At 31.2% G+C, this 21,957-nt stretch overlaps 1 protein-coding gene across 1 annotated transcript in view; it reads left to right on the plus strand.

Annotated features, from left to right (window-relative positions):
* Ser (protein serrate) overlaps nt 1-21,957 on the plus strand; it is a 234,395-nt gene that overhangs the window by 194,762 nt on the left and 17,676 nt on the right. Inside the window, exons 8-11 of the mRNA XM_088194899.1 lie at nt 4,133-4,366; nt 21,054-21,167; nt 21,319-21,525; nt 21,598-21,725. Coding sequence (XP_088051025.1) covers nt 4,133-4,366; nt 21,054-21,167; nt 21,319-21,525; nt 21,598-21,725 — 683 coding nt within the window. The remainder of the gene's footprint in view (nt 1-4,132; nt 4,367-21,053; nt 21,168-21,318; nt 21,526-21,597; nt 21,726-21,957) is intronic.

Consider the following 21,957-nt stretch of genomic DNA (forward strand, 5'->3'; position numbering starts at 1 on the left):
GCCCTAATGTTATTTATTGGATTTTTTATAAAAAATATAATAGGAGATCAATATTAGCGTGAATAATATTAATTGTATGTATTAGATATATAGAGTAAGTCACATTTTTTTTATTATAATATACAAATAATCAATACATATTTTTCACGTGTTTTAACAGATCTATCTTATAAAAATGGTTGTATAAAAATCTATAACATAATTTTACAGAAAGCACATACGAACATATTATTTTACTTATGCTCAAATATTTATCTGTAAAATACTTATTGTAATGTAAATTAAACATATAATGTAAGATTCTTTATAAGATCTTTGTCTACATATTCATATTCAAAGTATATCAGATGGAAATATTCTTTGTCATTTCCTCTATGATTTTATAATCCTCAAAATATTTTACCGTTTCTCTTTTATACGTTTCCTCTAAGTTATTTTATAGTTCAGCAAACTATTTTTTCGATATTTATATACGTAATAGTCAAGTATTTTACTATATTATAATATTACCAATAAACCATTGAGCGGCAGCAACGGAAACCAGCGACATTTTTTAATTCGTTTCTAGCATAATAAATTCGATTCGATAAACAAATTATTAGATCGCCGTCTCAAACGGACAGACTCTCAGATGCTCTCCAACTGTGTGATCGCCTCATTGTTTCGCAATCGTATCGGCAATGAGGTGATTTAATGGCGTAACTGCGAAGTGACTCGTGTTCAAATTGATTGAACATCGCCATTACACAATAGAATGTCCATTGTTCTTTCAGCCTCCAAAGTTTATACAGTTCACGTTACGCTGGCCTCTCTCGCCTCCGGGATGAAAATCGCCTCCTTTTGCCATTTTGCATACCCGACAATTCCCTCGATTGTTTCGTAATACGTGTGCGGATTTGCCAATTGACACACTGGAAATCGCATATCAACATAATCCAGACAAACTGTCTCCAAGTTAAGAGGCGATTCTCGCATTTTTAATCAATGCCAAATTTACTGTCATAAAGTATCGGAAAAATACCGAATTTAAAACCGTTTGACTACCGCATCATAATCAGCAACATAGCATCCATTAATAAGCATCTTCATTTATATGATCTAAAAGTTGCTAAGCTATGACTGTATCGATTGTCGAAGAAATATTTCACCCCATCGGGAGCTCCTCAAGGATCCAACCTGTACCCTCTGCTTTTTCATTATTTATTAATTATATAGATACGATTTAAAATTGCTCAGATGCATTTGATCTGTTGCGGACTCTTTCACTTTACAAAGTGATTTAGATTGTCTGAGAAGATGAGCTTTCGGTAACCGTCTGCCCTTTAGTGTCTGATAATGCCATATTATGACATTTTACCGATCTTATTCACTATCAAAATATTTCTGCGATCTCGGTGAAAACGTTTTTCTAGAGAAACTTCCAATAAATATCTCGGAATCATTTTTGTGAGAAAATAAACGATATCTGGGGAAAATCTTCAAGGTGCTCGGCTTTGTTATTAGGAATGTGTTTCACATTAACGATCCATAACTTATTCGTGTCTTATATGACATTCTCAAATCTGTATATATAATTTGGTTTGTATGTAATTAGTAATAATATAATCCCTCTTAATCGAAATAGTTTTTGAACAACATTTATATGTGCATGTGTTGGTTATTATCTGTTCTTGTATCCCAGCGTTTTTACTTTAGGGTCATTGGAATATGCATTTTTGCAGAAAGTTCTATGTCACTAAGCATTTCTTTAAACTATTGAAGGGTTCTTTTGACAATCCAACTATTCTCGAGGAATTTTAGTTTTAGGTTTCGTAACGTTTTTGAGAGTCACTAGAGTCCGTGCTAGCCAACTCGCCTATGAATATCGCCATCCAGCTCCTTAATACGCTTACATTGCACATTAGTCATATTTAATTGCAGTAACTAGAAGTTGATCTTATTTGTACATTTAATTTTGATATTGTATGTTTCTTTTCCATTTTTCCTTTTAATATATATATTATATATTTTTTTGGGATGGGTTTTCACCTGCTCCAAAAATTGGAAAATTATATATATAATAATATACATTTTTTTTACCATTTTGACGCATTGGGGTAACCTGTTAGGTCATGGTGGTTTTAATTACATTTAAATAAATAAATATTTCCCTCTTCTGATATTTTTGGACTAGTTCTTTTGAACATCTAAATTGTGTCAGCTAATTTTTATTTGCTGGATATTCAGGATTATTATAATGAGGTTAAGTTTGTAATCGTTGCTAGTGTTTCTACTCTAAAATTTCTCGAGAAAAAACCAAATCAAGAAATCTTGTTTCTTGAGAAATTTACTGATTTTTTTTAAGAATTTTTATTAAGCCTTTTTTTAATTTAAAATTTAATTTGCCCGAATATTTTTAAATATTTTAAAACCACTGCATTTTTTTACCGCTGTTTAAGATATGGTGCATCCGTGCCAGATGTTTGAAAATATGCTTGCTTTTTCGGAAGCTTTTAAATAGCAAAAATTACAATTTTTTTCAACTTTTTTAACTACTTTATTTGGCCTTATATTTGTTTTGGTAATTTAAGAACTTCATTAATAGTCAGGTAAGAAGAAACCGCACGTTTGTGTAAATCGGCAGATTGCAAAAATTGATAAGAGCTTTCTCAGTGTTTGCTTTAGGCTCCCGGCAGACCAACACTACTTACTACACTATATTTTCGTTAACACATTCAGTTCGATAACTATCCATTTCATTATTATTTATAATTTAGAAAGAAATGGCAAGTTTGGGCTTTTAAGCACACGATACGGCTATACGTTCGATATTCTTTTTATTGCTCTGGTTTATTTTTTGAACACATTTATAGAAAACAAAAATTATAAATTTAATTTATTTTTATTTTTTACGTCTGTAAAAAACGCAGTGAATTTGACGTTAATTTTTCCCTTCTGAGAAGTGATAATTGTTTTTGCGCCCTCTTATTGACCAAAATTTGGTTTGAATATACATTGGTCACCACTTTTATATGAGAAGTGTATAGTAATACCAGTAAGGATAGCTTATTACTACATATAGGAAAGTTGAAGTCATATAATTGTACTAGCACCTGCCAAATAATTTATATTTACACTGATAAAAATATATATCTACTGGTGAAAATGTATTTCAATATGATTTGACTGAAATGACATATTTTAAAAAATATTTTCGGGATAGATTCGAGACTGTTTTTTTCTAGATTTTCTTTTAGGAATAACCACATAAAACTCAATGTATATATTATATATTTATTTTGTTGAAAATTACTGATACCTTTGAATAATAGTTTTTATTGTGAAAGTACTACCTAGAACAAGCCTCGGCAACCTTTTTTGGCAGCGGGTAAAAATAATTAAAATGTGACTATTAAAAATACTATTTGGGTCAGTGAATATTTTTGGTCCTAACAACGATATATGTGTTCTAGTCCTGACATCGTAACACGTTAAAAAAAATCATATTTGCAGAACTGAAATGGGTCACTTCAAATCATCAAACGGGTCACTTGGTGACCCGCGGGTCATAGGTTGCCGAGCCCTGACCTAGAAAGTGTATGCTTTTGAAGGCAATGTTCCGCTCCTTTTATTTCACAAGCAACTGAAGTTTAGTTTAGTTTCGTTATTTGAGGTCGGTTATTTTATTTATTTTTTTTTTATTCTTGCTATGATATTTTTCCAGAGTCGGGAATGTGTACCCTCTCCCCTCCCTCCAAACAGGCACGATCAACTGTTGGCGCAGTTTTATATTGTAGGCCTAGAAACACCGTTCTTCAGCAGATTTTAACGCATTTATGCAAATTCTAGTAAGCAACTCAATTGACATTGAAATTAACAGTGTCCCGGCGCCTAATTTACTACCGACGTTTAATCACGAACGTTCCCGGCTGTTAAACAATTCGCACATAATATTTATGAAACCATAAAATCGCTTGGTTCGTGCAAATTAAACGCTCGAATCGTATTTCAATTGGATGCCAACGTGTATAATGTTTTATTGCTCTATCGGAGGAAAGCGGCGATTTAGCATTTTATGATCGTGCATTATATGTGTTTGTGATATAATGAACCTTTTTATATACTCTCAATGAATGCTGTATTTTATTTTCAGACTTAAATTACTGCGGTACCCACGAACCGTGCCTCAATGGCGGCACATGCGAAAACACGGCTCCCGACCAATACCAATGCTCCTGCGCTGAAGGATTTTCTGGAGTTAACTGCGAAATAGTTGAGAATCCCTGTGCACCAGGACCCTGCAACAACGCGGGGCGGTGTCGGCGGACGCCCACCGGCTTCAACTGTGCGTGCACCCCTGGATGGGCGGGGGACACTTGTGAAATCAGTGAGTACAACCCCCTTTGTGTTATTTATTTTGTTGATCATAATTCAAAAATCTTCTTTATATGGCAAGTGTCCTAAAAAAGCGTATCAATAAAATTTGCTTATAAATTATATTGTCAATAAAAGTAACACCACATAATTTCTGAAATAACCATTATGTAATAAATATTTTTACTGTAAAAAGAACGGATGATAAGAACACAGTTTTTCGTATTTTTTTTGAGTTGGCAGTTATGAATATTAATACTTGTATTTTAAATTATATTTAGAAATGTGAAATAGTATTATCAAATGACTTCCTTTTCTGCATTTATTTTTACAAATCGTAGACAGAAAGCAATCGAAATAAAGCATAAAACTTTCATAAGTGATCTTCTGTTATAACTTTTATATTTGAAGGACAACTTTTAAATGATTTTAAAAAATATAAATGTAATATGTATGTGCAAAATTTATTTTAGTCATACAAAATTAATATGATATGAAACCCTTATATATACAATCTTATTTAACCACAGCATCTAACTAAAGCGCGTTTTCAATTCAACTCAACAGCCGACTTATTTATAGACTCTACGGCAATAAACTCATTCAACATCCAACTATTGAAGATTGTACGTATCTGATTGGTAATGAATACACTATCAGCGACGCCCTATCGAGTCGATAAATTGCCGCCCAACAAAATACAAGCCTTTCTTCTAGTTTTCCACTCTCTAATCTGCGCCTGGCATCCGCGCCATGGAATAGACTGGTTAATGCAAATATATATTCGAAGTGAGGACGATTCCGCCATGAATGGAAATGCATTTCGCTCGGCAATCGTAATGAATAAATTTATCTGCTCCGGAATATATTAGCGCCGACAAATATGTCGTGTCGCGAAAACTAAAGGATCTCGTTCCGGCATCTAAGGAACTAATGCCTTCGTGCAAAGTGCACACGTGTAGAGATAAATTCTAGTCGCATATTATGCATGTGGAATTGAAAATATGCGTGTATGCATTTTGTTTTATTCGTGTGTCGATGCACACATGTTAGGTACATAAGGAATTGAAAATGCGATGCACTCTCTTGAAACTATGCGAGAATTTTGGTGCACGCGCTCTGTTCAAATATACACACAAAATACGTTTTCGAGTTTGTTTGTCCGATTTTTGTGGTTATTGTTTGCTTAAGACTAAAGAGGTTAAAGAAACTGACCGTGTCGAAAATTGACTTGTATATACAACGCATTCGGGACTTATTTACATAAAAAGGTAAATCGATATGTGATTGTAGGAAGTTTCGTGAAATATGGTTAAATATTCAAACTGCTTTATTTTCATAAAAAAATGTCATTATCATCTCTATGTATATTTATAAAAATTGCAATTTAATTCCCAGAATGACACGGAAATTATTTTTATCTATTCTAGTAGATCAACGAGTAAATATTAAATTCATATGTATATAAGAGAAATTATATTCATTCAAAAAAAGCTTATAATGAAAATTAAGCTTCAGATCAACCCCCATTTTAATCATCAGACTAAAGTAAAAAATGATTTTATGGTGTAACGATTCAGTAATTAGAATAATTTAAGAAAAGTGTAGTAAGTAGTAACCAAATAAAAAAATGTAAATTATTTACTTTGAACCAATATTGAATATTTTTCGTTTAAAATCTGTGCTGCTTTTTATTACGCCAAATCCGTAAATTGCAGTGGCACACCTCTGAGCTTAAATTAGAGATTTATTCACCTATTATAAAAAAAAAATCAGTAACTATTAGTGGGAAGTAAGAGAAAATCATTTAAAAATAGTAAAAAATCAAATTATTTTACTGCAATATTTCACAAAAAAAAATACATTTGTACAAATATCTTAAATCCGCTAAATTCACAGCTCTGTCCAGAGCAGGTAGTAAAAAAAGAGACAAGGATTTCTGATTATTACTCCGAAAACATTGTTTCACTATTTATTCACGTGATAAAATAAATATATTACTACTTATTTGAAATCGGGCGTAAGAGGAAATCATTTAAAAATAATTAGAAATTTAAATTATTTTTAATGCAATATATTGTATTTTTTCTAGAGAATTTCTCGAATAAAAAAAACAAATTTATAATTTATTATTTTTTATGAAATGTTATTTGTTAAAAATTACATTAATAAGAACATTTTTAAATGCTTTAAGTCCACTGCAATTTAAAAACAAGTGGTAGTTTAAAATCCGCTAAATTCACAGCTGCGTCTAGAGCAGGTAGTAAAAAAATGTACAGGGATTTCCGTTTAATACTCGGACGATTGTAGGTGTTGCTTTTAGCTAATCCCTCGGATCATAACAATGACATTTTGGAAAATTACGCTTTTTTAATACGTAGAGCGAATTTCTAATTAGCTAGACTTACATTGTTTAACACTGCACTTAATGAGGACTATAGTGAGTGTTTTTTTCATAACAATTGTCGTAGTTTCTTTAATAAAAATGTTCTCTTCTTTTTTGTAACTCATAATGTATGATAAGTTGTGGTGTTTCTTTTTTTAAGATGATGCGAAAGATGGTGCCAAAAAATCTACCAAGGCCTTCTGCCTTGCTCAAATCTTCTTAAATGTTATATTTATATGCATATGACTACCTAGCGCAAGAAAAAAATATTTTTGCTAAAAGTAATATCGGGATAATGTAAAGGTGAAATTTAAATTTTATCCTAAAACTTTTTTTCGATTCACTAGCCCTGGCTGTTTCTAAGATGATGCATCCTTAGCATATAGCAATTGGCACCCCGACAAAGCCGCGCAGGACAATCCCGCGCCGACTAAGCCGCGCCGTCATAGCCGCGCCGACGTAGCCGCGCAAAGTCAAAACAAAATTTATTTTATAACATGGACGTTTTTTATTTATTAATAATTACAAATATATATAGGAAAAGGGAGGCGTCTCGCTACTGCTCGCGCCGACTTTCACTGTAGAACCAAACAACCTAACCTTTTTTTAATGATATTGTGTTGATTTATTTTCATTTCGGTATATTTTGTAACTGTCCAGCATCATCCAATCTATGACTAACTGTTCAAAAAGCGAATCACTAGTGATAGAGCTTTCTACAAAACAAAAGAATTAGAATTAAAAAAAAAATTTTCTTTCATTTTGTTATTTTTTATAATTTTGATTTGCGCGACAATGTCGGTGCGGCTTTATCGTCGTGGCAATGTCGGGGTTGTATTGCGCGGTTATGTCGGGGCGGCTTAGTCGGCGCGGCTTTGTCGGGTTCCCATACCAATTATATATACTAGATCTTACTGCGAAATTATTTTAGCCTATGTTGAGAAACTTACAGTGTACTCTCAAATTTTAACATTCAAGAGATGATTTATCTAAAGTGATACAAAATCATTTCATGACAGTAAGGTTTGGTTGTTATTTTGGTAAAAGATTCATTTTGATTTTTAAGTAAGCAACTGATCAATAAATGGCTTGTTTTTATGGAGTGAAAAAAAGAACACATTGCTATATCTCTGAAGCTTGCTCTCATCTGTATCAATTTTTTCGACTTCCATGATTTTTTAAAAAACGATTGCTTATTTTTGTTCGAACTGTTTGGAATTGGCACGTTACTTGTAATTTTTTTCAAAAATATTTCGTAATTATTCATTAATTATAACTAAATGTTAACTTCAAGTGAATCACTATATTTTTGCGCAATTCTCTTAGTGCTACAAATATAATATTACATGCTTCAGCACCCTATGATCTGAGATTAAAATAAAACTCATTAAGCAAACATGCTTAAATTACACTTGATTTAATTGGCATTTTAAAAAAGTAAACATCTCAAATGTACAGACAATACCAAGACAAATTTTTAGTTAACAGACACATGTGTGTGTTAAATCATTTATATATAAACACACGAGCTTACTATAAAGCAGAGCAATTGTTTGCTGAAGCAGCAAAAACTCTCATAGAATTAAATTTGCACAGCTTATTATGGCGATGACACTATTTTTAGCTCGCAATGTCATTTCCATCGTAGGCTTTGGAGCTTTGTAACATATTAATTTACTGTCAACGATAAGGCGTCGTATTGCGTAACATATAGCAAAAATCAAATGTAATGATATCCAACTCCCTAGTAAAGTACTAGTTAACTCTCTAGCGTTGAAATACTTGTTACTCTCCTTCGATTGTCAAACGGTAACGAAGCTGTCGCACCAGCTCCGCTGAAGTATCCTTCGATCGAAATTAAATTGTCATGTAACGAACAACCGGGCAAAAGGACGAGGAGTCCCACTCGATGGCCAGAGTCGTAAAAGTGTTTCGAGTACCAGCCAGAGTTAAGTGACTTTTGTTTTGTTTGAAAACAACTCGAGAGGTTGTGGACGAGTGGCCGCGGCGGCATCCGACGCAGGTGAATTGTTTGCAGGTGGATAATGGAACGCACACGCACACGCGCGCGTAAACACGCAGTCTCACCCAGTGATGAATGTATGTTCATGGATCCAAAAGTAAATACTCAAATATATTCGTGTGTTATTGTAAGATATAAATATTCAATTATCGATGAGATTCATTGTTGAAAGTTGGACATGGATGGCATGAATACTATTGAATAGGCACTCCATATATAATATAATTACATATGTCCGATGCATATTTCATTTTGTTGTGGTTAGGTATAAAAAATATGCCGAAACATAGCTGTTAATAGAATTAATAGCTTGTGAAAGATTTCTTAAGAGGCTGAGTTGGAAAAAAGCTCTTTTTAAAAGTATCTTTCCCCCTCTCTTTATTAACGCCTTTTATCCATCAATAATTTAAAACTTCACAATCTAAAATAGCTAGAGATAGAGGTACGTACTAAAACGAATTATATGTGTGATAAACCATTTAATATAAACTTTCATCTACTGTACTTATTACTATTGTAAAAATAATAGTTTTTAATGTACCTCTCTTTCAATTTATATTATACATTTTGTCTTAAAAACGCAATCATTCATAAACTTTTTTTAAAAATATATAAACGTCCGACTAGCGTAGTCCGTAAGAGATTGGTAACCCAGAGGTCACGGGTTCGAGCCACGGCCGCTGACTCTTTTATTGAAAAATGAACCCAGCTGCAAAGTGATATATATTGGAAATAAATTTAAAAACACATAATAATTTAAAATTATTTATTTATATCACCGATTCCTAGACTCAGGTTTTTAATATTTACTTGTAGGTATTCATTATGTCTGATTTACTTACCCAGTTGCTACGGATTTACCACGTTGCAACGCATCTGTCTTTTAATCTTTAAGTAGATATTTACAGTATAATAAAAATATATATATGATTTCCCTTTCAATGATAATAATCCCAATGCCAATGCTTTCAAATAACCGATATATCGGATTCCGGTAAGCAAAAGGTTATAAACTTCTTAGCAAGCGGTTAGTAAAAATAAGATTGCACCTGATTTCTCAACTTTTTTTATTTCTTGATGAATTAGAACTCTCATTTTCACTTCTCGCTTTATTCAAGAATTCTTGAGAAACTTTGATTAATAAAAAAATATATATAATATATAATGTATGATTATTTTATTACAGTATAATTTTGTAGATATCTTTATATATGTATATTTAAAATATCTATGTTGTTTTGAATTATGCAATATTTTTTTATTTACAGTAATTAACATGTAAATGAACTTGAAGAACGGTAAAAAAATTTTTGTTTATTAGAATATATTAGTTAGTACATTATCACACATTAAAAAAACTTTTTTAAAAAGCACATACTGTCTAAAGTGGAATTGGCCATCACTTTTCTTTTTTTGGTAATTTTTTTTTCAGTAGTATTATATTTTCGGTACTCCCCATACATTTTTGTAATCTGCCGATTCCCAAGCGGAGCGGTTTCTTCTTATCTGATTAATATTTTAGTTCCTAGATTATTTTATTAATAATAATGCCGATTAGAGTAGTTGATTTTTTGCTATTTAAAATAAAAATACATATCTATACGTATAACAAAAAAAAATGTAAAACGACTAGAAAAGCCCCTATCCATTTTTGAAATTTACTGATTTTCACGGGGAGCAGTTTCTTCTTACCTGATTATTAATGAAGTTCTTAGATAACCAAAGCAAATATTTATAAGGTCAATTAAAGTAGTTAATAAAATGATTTTTGCCATTCAAATACTTCTGACCTCTATTAAAATCTTTCAAGATATCATGCACATTTTCAAACATCTGGCACGGATCTGCTTTTTATAATGCAACCGTATTAAAAAATGCAAAAAAACCCTCAAAAATATTTGTATAAATTTAATATCAAACTAAAAATGATTGTATGAAAATGAGAATTTTCGATTTGGTAGTTTTCTCACTAATTGAGACTACTAACCCATAATAGAAACTATTTTTATTTTGTATGAAAATATTTTATATTCAATTTTTATGGAGCCATTTAATTTTATATCGTTCTCTTAAAACAGTCAAAATCTAACTAAGCACACAAATTTTAATCTTAATTTAAACTTAGTGTTTTTACTTGTATATAAAGCTTTTCTTTAGCATAAGTAGTTCATAGGATATCTAGGGGAAAAAATGCAGTAAAAAATTAGCGATAAAACCCTTAAGTCATTGTAACTATCAATACTCATAGATCAATAGTATAAGTTGATGACTAAAACCTGAGCCTACTAATATGGACCCTAGTATTTGTTTTAATTTTTATCTTATCTGGGAGTGCAAAATTTACAATTTTTATATAATTTTAATTTGTATAGGTCATTATGGTTTAGGTTTATCTAAATTTTTGTAATCTTACGCACAAATAATTTAAATAAAATCGTGCATAGTGACAGAAATGGTTTTTAAGCTTTAATAATAAACTGATATCAGTCTAGTGTCTCACTTCTTGTTTGTGTTCATCCTGTTGTAAAGCATTGTGCTAATTCCTCACCTGTCTTTTGGCTTACAGCGACGAGTAAACATTATTAATAATATTGATAGACAATTAGCAAAATTTGTTAATTGATAACAAGAAAAAATAATGAACCGTAGCATTCCCGGCGTGAACAATAATTTTTCTCCTTAACCGCCTTTTCTCACTTTACGGTTTCATGATAAATAGCCTAGTGGTTAGTGGCATCACGTGTGGTGCGAGAGTTTCATGTTCGATTCCGACATTAATAACCCCATACATCACGACGGAGAAGCAACAAGCTGCCGCTAAGGCTACGGACACGCATTTAGCATCCACGAAGGCTTTCGCGGTTTCGCCTATGACCAAACACTCAGAAAGTAATACCCTAACAACTGAAAATGCGGCGTTTATTTATTGACTTCGTGGATGCGCGGTCGTTTAAAATACGATAATCGTTTATTATACGCGATTTCATATTATTATATGTATGTGAACATTAAGTAAAATAAAATTTTCAGAGTGTTAGAACTCTATGTAAATGCAGAATGAGATATGCAACTTGCGACTTGTGGTGTAGGGTAATTCATTAAAGGAGTGCTCCTTGCTAAGCGATTTTATATCTTTCCTTTTTTCGATTGGTGCAAGTCGAACTATTCTTACAATTTTATTATTATATTTTGTTGTGATTTTCTTGGAGATATACCGTATTCTTATGAAAATCTATAATAACTGTCATCAGCAAAGGTTGTGTAGGTTATGTAGTCTTGTTTGTATTTGCCAAATCTACTGTATATGTTAAGTACAGTCAGTGGCGTAGCTATGGGGGGGCGGAGGGGGCGGGCCGCCCCGGGCGGCACTTGCTTAGGGGCGGCATATTCGCGATGGGATCGTCTAGTGTGGTTCTTAACCCTGAATGCACTAAAACATATATAAATCCACAAATAACAAGAGATTAATAAAAACCAATTTATAATTTTAAGAAATGCTGATTTTATGACCCTGCAAAAAATGTATGGGGGGGGGGCGGCAATTTTAAGGATCGCCCTGGGCGGCACATACCCTAGCTACGCCACTGAGTACAGTACTGACTCTAGCACACTAACTTAAGGTACTCCAGATTTTATTAGACAGACCGAGGATTTCTCGTCTTAATATTTTACAATAAAATATCATAGATGACTTTATAATTTCATATATATGTCGCTTTTTAATTTTATATTTTAATCACATATGCCACAAATCAGCGGAGAAATATTTCCATCCTTATAGATTTTAATTAATTTTGATTTCCACTCGGTGGTATATTGTGCCGTGCTCTTACAAAAAGCCGAATTCGTAGCTTAAGATTATTTACTCAAATATTTCTCTCTAAAATAGGCAAAAAACTATTTGTCTCCTGGGTTCTTTTCTGGTTTTGGAATAAGGACAACCTCTGCCGTCTCCCATTTTATTATTGCGATAAAAATGTTTAGAATTTTTCTAAACTTTTTTTCGTAATTCTTTAAGCATCTTTTGAATAATTATGCTTAAGAGATTTTATGAGGCTTAGGTTATTTATTATTATGGATATATTTAAGTTCTCGTCTATTTATTTTCTTACAGGCAAGTCAAGTTGATGTGATGCTTTTAGAAATGAAAGGTTCGAAAACTTTTGTTATGTGATCAGAGAATACGATGGCTTTTTATTTATTATTTTTCGGCAATTTCTTCATTTTCTAGTATAAAAGGTGGTATATGCTTTTGTAGTAGTTTGATTTTTTGTTGCGTCAAAACTATTGTTTTAGTACATACATACTTTAGTTCTTAATAATTACTATTTGAAAGAATATATCTGGTTTTATATACATTTAATTTTTATTTGAGATTCTTATACTGTAGTTATTTATTAAAATAACAACATTCAGACAAAGTATTACTAAACATTTAATATACTATTGAGAAAAATCAAACAAAATTACTGAGCCAATAACTAAAGTCCATTAAAAAATAATTGTCATTATAAATATATTTTTTTTATATATGTTTTTATTTTAATACATATATGACAAGGTATCTCATAATTAGAGATTATAATATCTAACAATAATATGAACGAACGAGCTCGATTTTAATTAATACTATATACACCCGTAAGATTAGGAAAATTTAGATATACTTAACCTGTGATGATAAATTAGAATTATAATTATATAATATTCACTAATTGCAATTTTCCAGACACGATAGAAATTTAAAAACCCTAGAAAGTAAGTATTTTAGGGCAATAGTCAGATTCTTACACCACTCGTCATCTGTGCTACTATAGTGAAAATAGTGATATAAAGAATATTTTATTAAGTATATCTTTTTCACATATATTTTCAACAAATTGTATTAAAAAGATTAGAAATAATCATTTCAATAAACTTACGTTTTTAATAGAAAACTATTTCTGTATGATGTAAATGTAAGAATAATTATAATGTTATATTGATATAATATATTAATTTTTTTTAAATTCACTAAAATTTAATTGTTTTATATCCATTTATTTTATTTTAAAATATAATATGAAATTTTACATTTATATTATATAATTAACAATAGTTTTTTTTACCAATTTGTTTAAAATATATGACTATAAAATACAGTTTATATTTAGTTCACGCAATAGACAATTTTTTTTATATTGCTATTTATTAAAATTACTGGCAGCTTATTACAGCTACTTACTGTTTAAATAATAACGTAATAAATACAGTACGATTCTACATACTCATAATATGTATAGCTTTATATGCCATTATATAAATTTGTCATTTAATCAAAAATTCTGAAGAAAAAATTGTAAAACAAATTTTATGTCATCTTAAAAATACAATAATTAATTGAATAAGTACAAAAAAATATTCTTATCATTGTGAAACATTTTTTTCTGCCATCCTACTCAATATAATTACAATAATAATAAATAATTCTAATACACAACATAGATTATCATTACAGCGCATTCGTACACAAGCACTAAGAGCGTTCTTTCGCCCCATTCGATACACATAATGCATTAAATTCAGTTTGTTTTGATATAATAGTCGGTCGGTGCGTTTCAGAGCCAGCAATAATTCATCGATGTATCTCAATGATTTAGTGTTTGCCAACGTACGGTTAGAGTTTAATTCTCAAACGCGGCCTTTGTATAACGTGAGCTATGTATGTACGGCTGAGAGATTAGACGATGCGGATAAATCATGCGTGAAAATTGAACTGCGCCATTTTCATTCGTGAACGCCTGTGTATCGTGTGTAAATATAATAATTATTCATTATAGCTTTATAGGTTGTGTATGGAGATCGAATACTGCACGGGGGCGTTAAAGGACGAAGTCATGTTCGCGTTAACAACGCTAGCCCTGTATGGATATGAGCAATTAAAAGCGAGCAAGATCAGAATCGGGAATGCACTATAATACGCCTCTTAATATTCATTCCACAGTGATGAGAATGGTTATGCTATTAAATAATCTATAAATGGATAGGGGTTTGATTTTGCGAGCGGACAGGTTGCGAGCTTCATCGCGCGTTTGAGTCTATCGCAACTTTTGATATATGGCAATTGTACAATATTTCACTGGTTTTACGCCTTTAAACTGTCAATATATTTCTTAGCATTTACAAATATCCACAAAATAATCGCGACTACTCTATTTATATGAATTTAAGTTGTAAGCATGGCGTTTGGAGATAGTTAGAACAACACTAATTTACTTTTTCACTCAACTTCGTTAAACTGTTGTTTTCACTGTCATGTTTTGCTGATGTATGGACGAATCGGATTGCGGATAAAGACTCGTTGAATACATGAATATATAACAGAGCCATTAAAACAAATATGTTTTCGTTTATTAAAATCCGAGAAATAATCAAAATCTGATCATTGTTAGGATATTCCCACAAGAACTTTACAAATAAATGTTATGTGGAAGAAGAATAAGAAGAATACATGCGCTAACGTTGTTTATTGCCCGATGGCTGCTTTTGCTCCAGCTTCCCATAGCGAAGATCATGAATCAGCGTCTAGTGGTGGAAGCGTCTAGGCGCATCCAAATCGCGCCATTTCCACGGCACTACATGAAATTACATATTTATGCGTCGACCCTGGCCATTACTTCTGGTTGAAGCTCATGCATGCTGGTAATGCGTGTCAGAAACGATGGTTAGAGCTGGCCATTTTCGCACATGCTCTGAAAGCGCAGAGCATCATTTTATTGTTCGATTCTCAATCGTTAATTCTGAAGGAAGCGTAGATAGTAAAAAATACCTGTGATGTCTTGAATATATATTAGAGATGTTACATTACTTACTTTTGACTAAAATTCAATAAAAATTCATAAATAAATATTTTTGTATCTATTGTACAAATATTAATTCTAATTCTAAAATTAATTCAAAGACAATCAAAATAAAACGTCATTGTTTAAAAATTTTTTACTTTGCTACATTTGTGTGAAACTCATACACCTTATCTCCACAACTTACCTTTTTTATGAATTGGATCGGTATAATTTCTTGTCCTGCTGATGAATAGTTTGAGTAGGAATTGTTTTTATTTCTGCAGCCAATACATCATCTTTACTAATCTCTCGCTTCCATATATTTGATATCGTAATTTCTCATTCAAAATAATTTTAACCATTTTTGACATTTACGGATATTTAGTCAATCACTTATCACTTCACAAATGTTTTTAATGGTCTTAAGTACCTAATTGTTTTAAAGAAATTCATAACATGCAATTTTGTAAAAATGTTCATTTGGTTAAAAATCTGGTATTGTAAATTTTGCTGCCTAATTTTTTTTAAATATCAGGATGGGGAGTCCATATGTGCTATACCTAACTATCAAAGCACAAAAGACTGTAGAACTTATATTTAAAAAAACGACAGTCATTTCTAGATAACAAGATTCTTATTAGCATAAAATCACTAAAATTATTATTTTAAAAAGAAAATGTAAAATATGTCTGATTTATAATAGAAGCTCATTTGTTCAACATTTCTTCATGTCTAGTAATGATACCATAAAAACTGTAAAAGACCACTAAAGCATTACAACTAGGTATTTACATTCAAATGAATTGCTTGTAAACATAGTATATTGAATATATATAACTCTTTGCCTGAAGCTAACATAAAATCTAACGCATAACATTCGATTAAAAATACAGTGTAAAAGTCGTTTTATATCAAAATAATTCAATATTGATGTGACTGTAAAATAAATGCCATTAAATTATTTATGGTGATTATGTATCCGATTATTTATTATTCATGACGATCATAGTAAAAGTTTAATGTTCATAATACTACTACATCCGTTCTGCAAACAATTTTAATTAATAATTATATCTTTAGTGAAAATCGTTTATACTCATAAATAATATATGAATTTATTATTCTAAAGATTAGATATTGTAATTGAAATGTAGAATACCAAAGAAAATATTTATTCTGTTACTTTTGAAAAGTATGTTCTTTATATTATATAACAATTTTTGCTATTTCATTAATTACATTGTAGTTTAATTAACAGTTATGTATCAGAATCACAGTTTGAGAAGCTAGCATCGCTGGATTCGAATAAATCACCTTTTTTTAAATAAGAGCGTAATTCTTATTTCATTCGTTTCTGATGGCCGCCTCTGGTTTTCATTGTCGGCTGTTTCATTTCAGGTCTTCCGCTTTTGAGCCTTTAATTTGGGGACCTGACGGCCACGAAGAATGGTCCCTCTAATTATACCCGCGGAGTTTAACCACTGGAGGTCCTCAATAACATCCAGCATGGCCGACGCTCCATGTGAATATTCATCTCGCTTTACCAGAGATGAATATTCACAACTTCAAAAGACCCCAATTAGTATGCGCGAGGTTAAACGATCTTCGAGAATTTTAAGTCGATCGATGGTTGACGTTTCCCACAAGTAAAGGTGGTCACACATTTTTTCCTTGTTCAGTCGGGAGCAGGTAGCCAAACCAATTATCAATTACAAACAATGACAACGCAACATTCAATCGACAATGCTGGATTCTGATTTTTCAACACTTTTTTATTTCATTTTGGAAATAATGAATAGTCAGGATACGATGCGGTGTGTCAGATGTGGTCAAGCAGGTGCAATAATTATTAAAAATAATCAACATAAAATATTTAGAGTCGTCACTCTTGGGATAGCATTCAAATCTGCTTGCTCCTTAAATCCATGTCAATCTCTGAGTTAAAACTTATATGAGAAACATATATTATCTTATAGAATGGTTTATCACACCTGCATTTCTAACAGACGATTACGAAGCGCCTGATTTACGTACAAAGGTGCTAAATCGTCATTAAATTACTTTCCTCGCCTTGTTATTATGAAACTGACATGGGGCTAGTCACTTTTTTCCCAGAACGGCCTTTATCACAATCATAATCGCCGAATGATAATAATAACAATAATACAAAAAGATGACCCGAGTTTTTGATACCGAAAATTACCAGTGGCAACAGTGACACGTCAACGTTTAATTCGTTTCACGATTTCCAGTCGTAAATAACATTTTTTTTCGGGCGAACAATAATAATTGCCATACGATTAATTTCGACGATGTTGCACAATAGTTTTTTGTTCGGTTTTAATTGAAAGGTTTGGCACCGCTGTTGGGCGGGATGGGCGGGAAAACAAGGTGCGTGAGAATTTCGAATCATCGAAAATAATTTCGGTCAACCGCCATTCCAATAATACGAATTATGTATCGAAAAAAATGTTATGCTCGTTAGACATATACCATACTTTATAAGTTAGATAACCGCGTGTTGTTTTTTTCTTCAAAGCTTCTCAATCATCGGACTGCTCATTATTTCAAGCTCTAAATTGTTGTCTTAGAAAAAATTTAGTTCAAAATTTACGCTTCGATTCTGTGTTTTTTATCTATCTAAATGTAATGACTGAAATATACATATTATAAATTATATGCTAATGTCTATTTTTTATGGTTTCTTTATATATGTATGTGCAAAAATTGCATTTAGCATTTTCTTTATAAAAAGTCGTATAATTTTTTGAACAACATTTTAAAATAAGACAAGTCAAAAAATCTTCAACATATTCAATAGGGTAAAATCGAAATTTTCCATTGAAACTTAGGGTGTTTTTTTTTGTTATGTTTGTAATGAACTCTCCATATGTTAATCCAAACAGTAACCCGAACAACAAATAAGTCAAAATTGACCGTTAAAGTTATTCAGTATAAAAACGTCCTTTTGGGTACCCTTAATATTTTTTAATATTTTTTTACTTTATTTTAAATTGTATGTTTTATATTTTAATATATTAATATTATAGTGAGTATCTTTTAAACGTTTTTGAAAATCATTTCACGCTGAATTTAATTTAATTTAAGTTTTTACAGTCAGTCTTGCTTTAGCTGATGATATCAGAGTATGTATTTTGTTAAAAAATAGCCCCAAAATTTACGATGGCAGAATTTTTAATAAGTAAACTATTTATTAGAAATAAATCTAATAAAATCATTTGTGAAGTAGTAAGTTATTCATTAGATATACCAGAATGACAAAAATGGTTTTAAAAAAATTGAATAGGAAATTACGATATCAAGTTCTGGATGTAGGAGATCAGTAAAGATAAACGATGATGTCCTGGCTGCAGAAACTGAATCAAATCCTACTCAAACTAAACTAGTCCGATTTTTAAATAAACATTTAATAGTGAAAAAATGGTAATTTAATTTGTTAGTAAAAGAAGATTAAAGATAAATAAAAACACATACATATATTTACAGAATAATATTTTTTATATAAATAGAATACATTACATTACTTGCTCTTGTACTTCTTCAAGTTTTTCTTTAATAGAAATGCTATTTTTTTGATATTAGGAAAGTCTTAAAATAAAAATGTAAATTTAACGGAATTTAGTGGCAAATACATCATGTCTGAGAAATAATAATAATATTGCTTAATTCTTTTTTTAAGCAAGATACATTTTATAAGACGCATTTACAACCAATACACGAGTTCTTTTTAATATAAATTACTCAAGAGTATTTTTGCAACACTATGTAAGGTACGAATAAATAAGTTGTATGTCTCATTGGCATCTCAATTATTTCAAAATCATTTTACACAAAATATATCTTCAAATATTAAAAAACTGTATCTTTAAAAAACGTCGTTTACTGCATATTGTTATTGAGCCAGTTATTATGAAAGTGAAATAAGTCATATATATTATTTTTAGATAAGTAGACTTTTGCATAATTTTGTTCTAAAACATATTTTAATCCTAAATCAAAAATTATATAATATGCTTTTAAGCATCCGAGTGATAAAATTTTATATGCTGTTGGAATTTTACGATTACTTTATAAGTCAATATTAAATGACTTACTTCACATTCATTATGAACTAATTTTCCCATAACTGACCTGAGCCAAAATTATCATTGAATTTGCTGCTAAAAGAATCATTATAATCCGTTATACGTGTTTTTGTTGTTGTATTTTTGTATTTCTACTTTTACAATAAAATTGATAGCTATAAAAGAAATAAAAAGAATTATTGAAAGTTCAATGGAAAATACATCTTTCACTCTTTTGAGCGATATTTTTATCGATATCTAGAGATATATGTTAATGTATATCTTAAAAACCACAATCTATTTTTAATATAAAATATTCAAGATTCTGATGAATTATTGATAAAATATTAGTTACAAAAAGTATTATAAATTACTAGTATATCTCGACAAAACCATGCGTCATAAGTAGCTGATAAAAATAATAAAACTACTATAAATTCTCAGCTCTGCAGTTTTTCTTAATTTTTAACATTTTACTTAGACCTGATTTAATGATTTTATAAAATATTTTTGTGAATTTTTTAAGATAACTATGTGTATGTTTCTCTTTTCCGCGGCTCCATGATTACTAAGACGCAATAAACTAACAGTAGCCAATCTTAAAACAATGTTTTATTCCGTTTTTATACGATGTATCTTATTATCTTGTTTTGGAATGTTAATGTCTATCGAAGCTCATAAATTACAAGTGAAGGGTAATGGCGGGTTCAATTATATTTTTTCACAGATGTTTGCACCATTTGCTTTGAATATTTGCAACACTTTCAATCGATCCAAATACAATGGCACTCGATCTTCGTTCCGGACTGGAATTAAGTGCTGTTGCTGAATAATAATAACGAGTGTTTCTCAACGCCAATGGCGATTGTGCAAGCGACCATTAAATACTGGGTGGGTGTGTATTGTAATCGCTCTCAAAGTGTGAGCGAAAAAATAATCGGTTCGTCCACAATCTACGGCCGGTTGGAAATGCGAAAGTGTTAAACGATTCTATTATTACATTTGGAACGTTCGATGCGGGAACGATAATTCTTTGACACTAACGTATGTTTAATCCGTCGAAAGTAAATAAATTTTTTGACGATGGCCACCCAGATTTATTTTCACACGTGTAGCCAACTCAAGGGTACGTACCACACAACCCATAGCAATGCAACGCTACATATATTATTTATTAACATTGTCTTGCTATTGAATTTATGCGTCAGATCAAACCTAATGTTCGTTTTGCAACGAATGTCATTCACAAGAAAAATAATATCACCATCAAAGCCTTGAATTAATTGATCGGAATTTAGCATACAGTAAAACTGTGTCGATAGATATTAGTCAAACATAAATAAAATAATTGTATAAGTACTAACGAATAACCTTTTTAATTGCAGATATCGACGAATGCGCTTCAGCACCGTGTCAAAACGGAGGGACTTGTATCGATCTGGAAAATGGATTTCAATGCGCTTGTCCATCGTCATGGGAAGGAGACCTTTGTCAGTTTGGTATGCATTATTTGTATTTAATCAGATATCTTATCTACAGTTCCACGTTTCAAATTATACGATGTCAGTTCGCAAATCGATTTTCCAAATATGGCAGTGTTGAAATGAGACATTTACTTTTTTATTTAATACATTTATGTTGTATTTTTAGATGTTGATGAATGCGTGTCCGAACCCTGCATCAATGCAGTATCTTGCGTGAATTTAGCCGGTAGCTATCAGTGTCGATGTCGTCGAGGGTGGACGGGAAGGCGATGTGACCATAACATCAACGACTGCGTGGGACAGTGTCAACATGGCGCCACTTGCATAGATCTGGTCAACGATTATCATTGTGCTTGCCAACCAGGATACACAGGTAATATAGTACAACACTGCACAATACATAAAATTGATTGTTTGTTATCACAGAAATTTGATGAACTTTCAGGGAGAGATTGCGCTACTGACATAAACGACTGCGCCTCAAATCCTTGCCTAAACGGAGGAGAATGCGTCGACCAAGTCAACTCCTACAGATGCATCTGTCCAGTTGGTTTTACGGGCTCACAGTGCGAAGTAAGATTTGCAATTTATTTATTAAACAATTTTAGGAAATTTATAAATATGCACAACAACAAAAAAACGTGAACGAACCATATGAAACAAAAAATAATAATCCTTCGACTCATAATAAATTTCTCTTACTCTATAATCATGGTTAAAAGGTATTAAATTATTATAAATATAATTTCACTGTTTCAGTGAAATCCTATCTAAATATTTTTTTTTCAGTAGATATAAAATGTTG

The sequence above is a fragment of the Plectrocnemia conspersa genome, unplaced genomic scaffold (assembly GCF_051122295.1).
Source record: "Plectrocnemia conspersa isolate PC_06_02 unplaced genomic scaffold, ASM5112229v1 ptg000010l, whole genome shotgun sequence".
NCBI lineage: Eukaryota > Metazoa > Arthropoda > Insecta > Trichoptera > Polycentropodidae > Plectrocnemia > Plectrocnemia conspersa.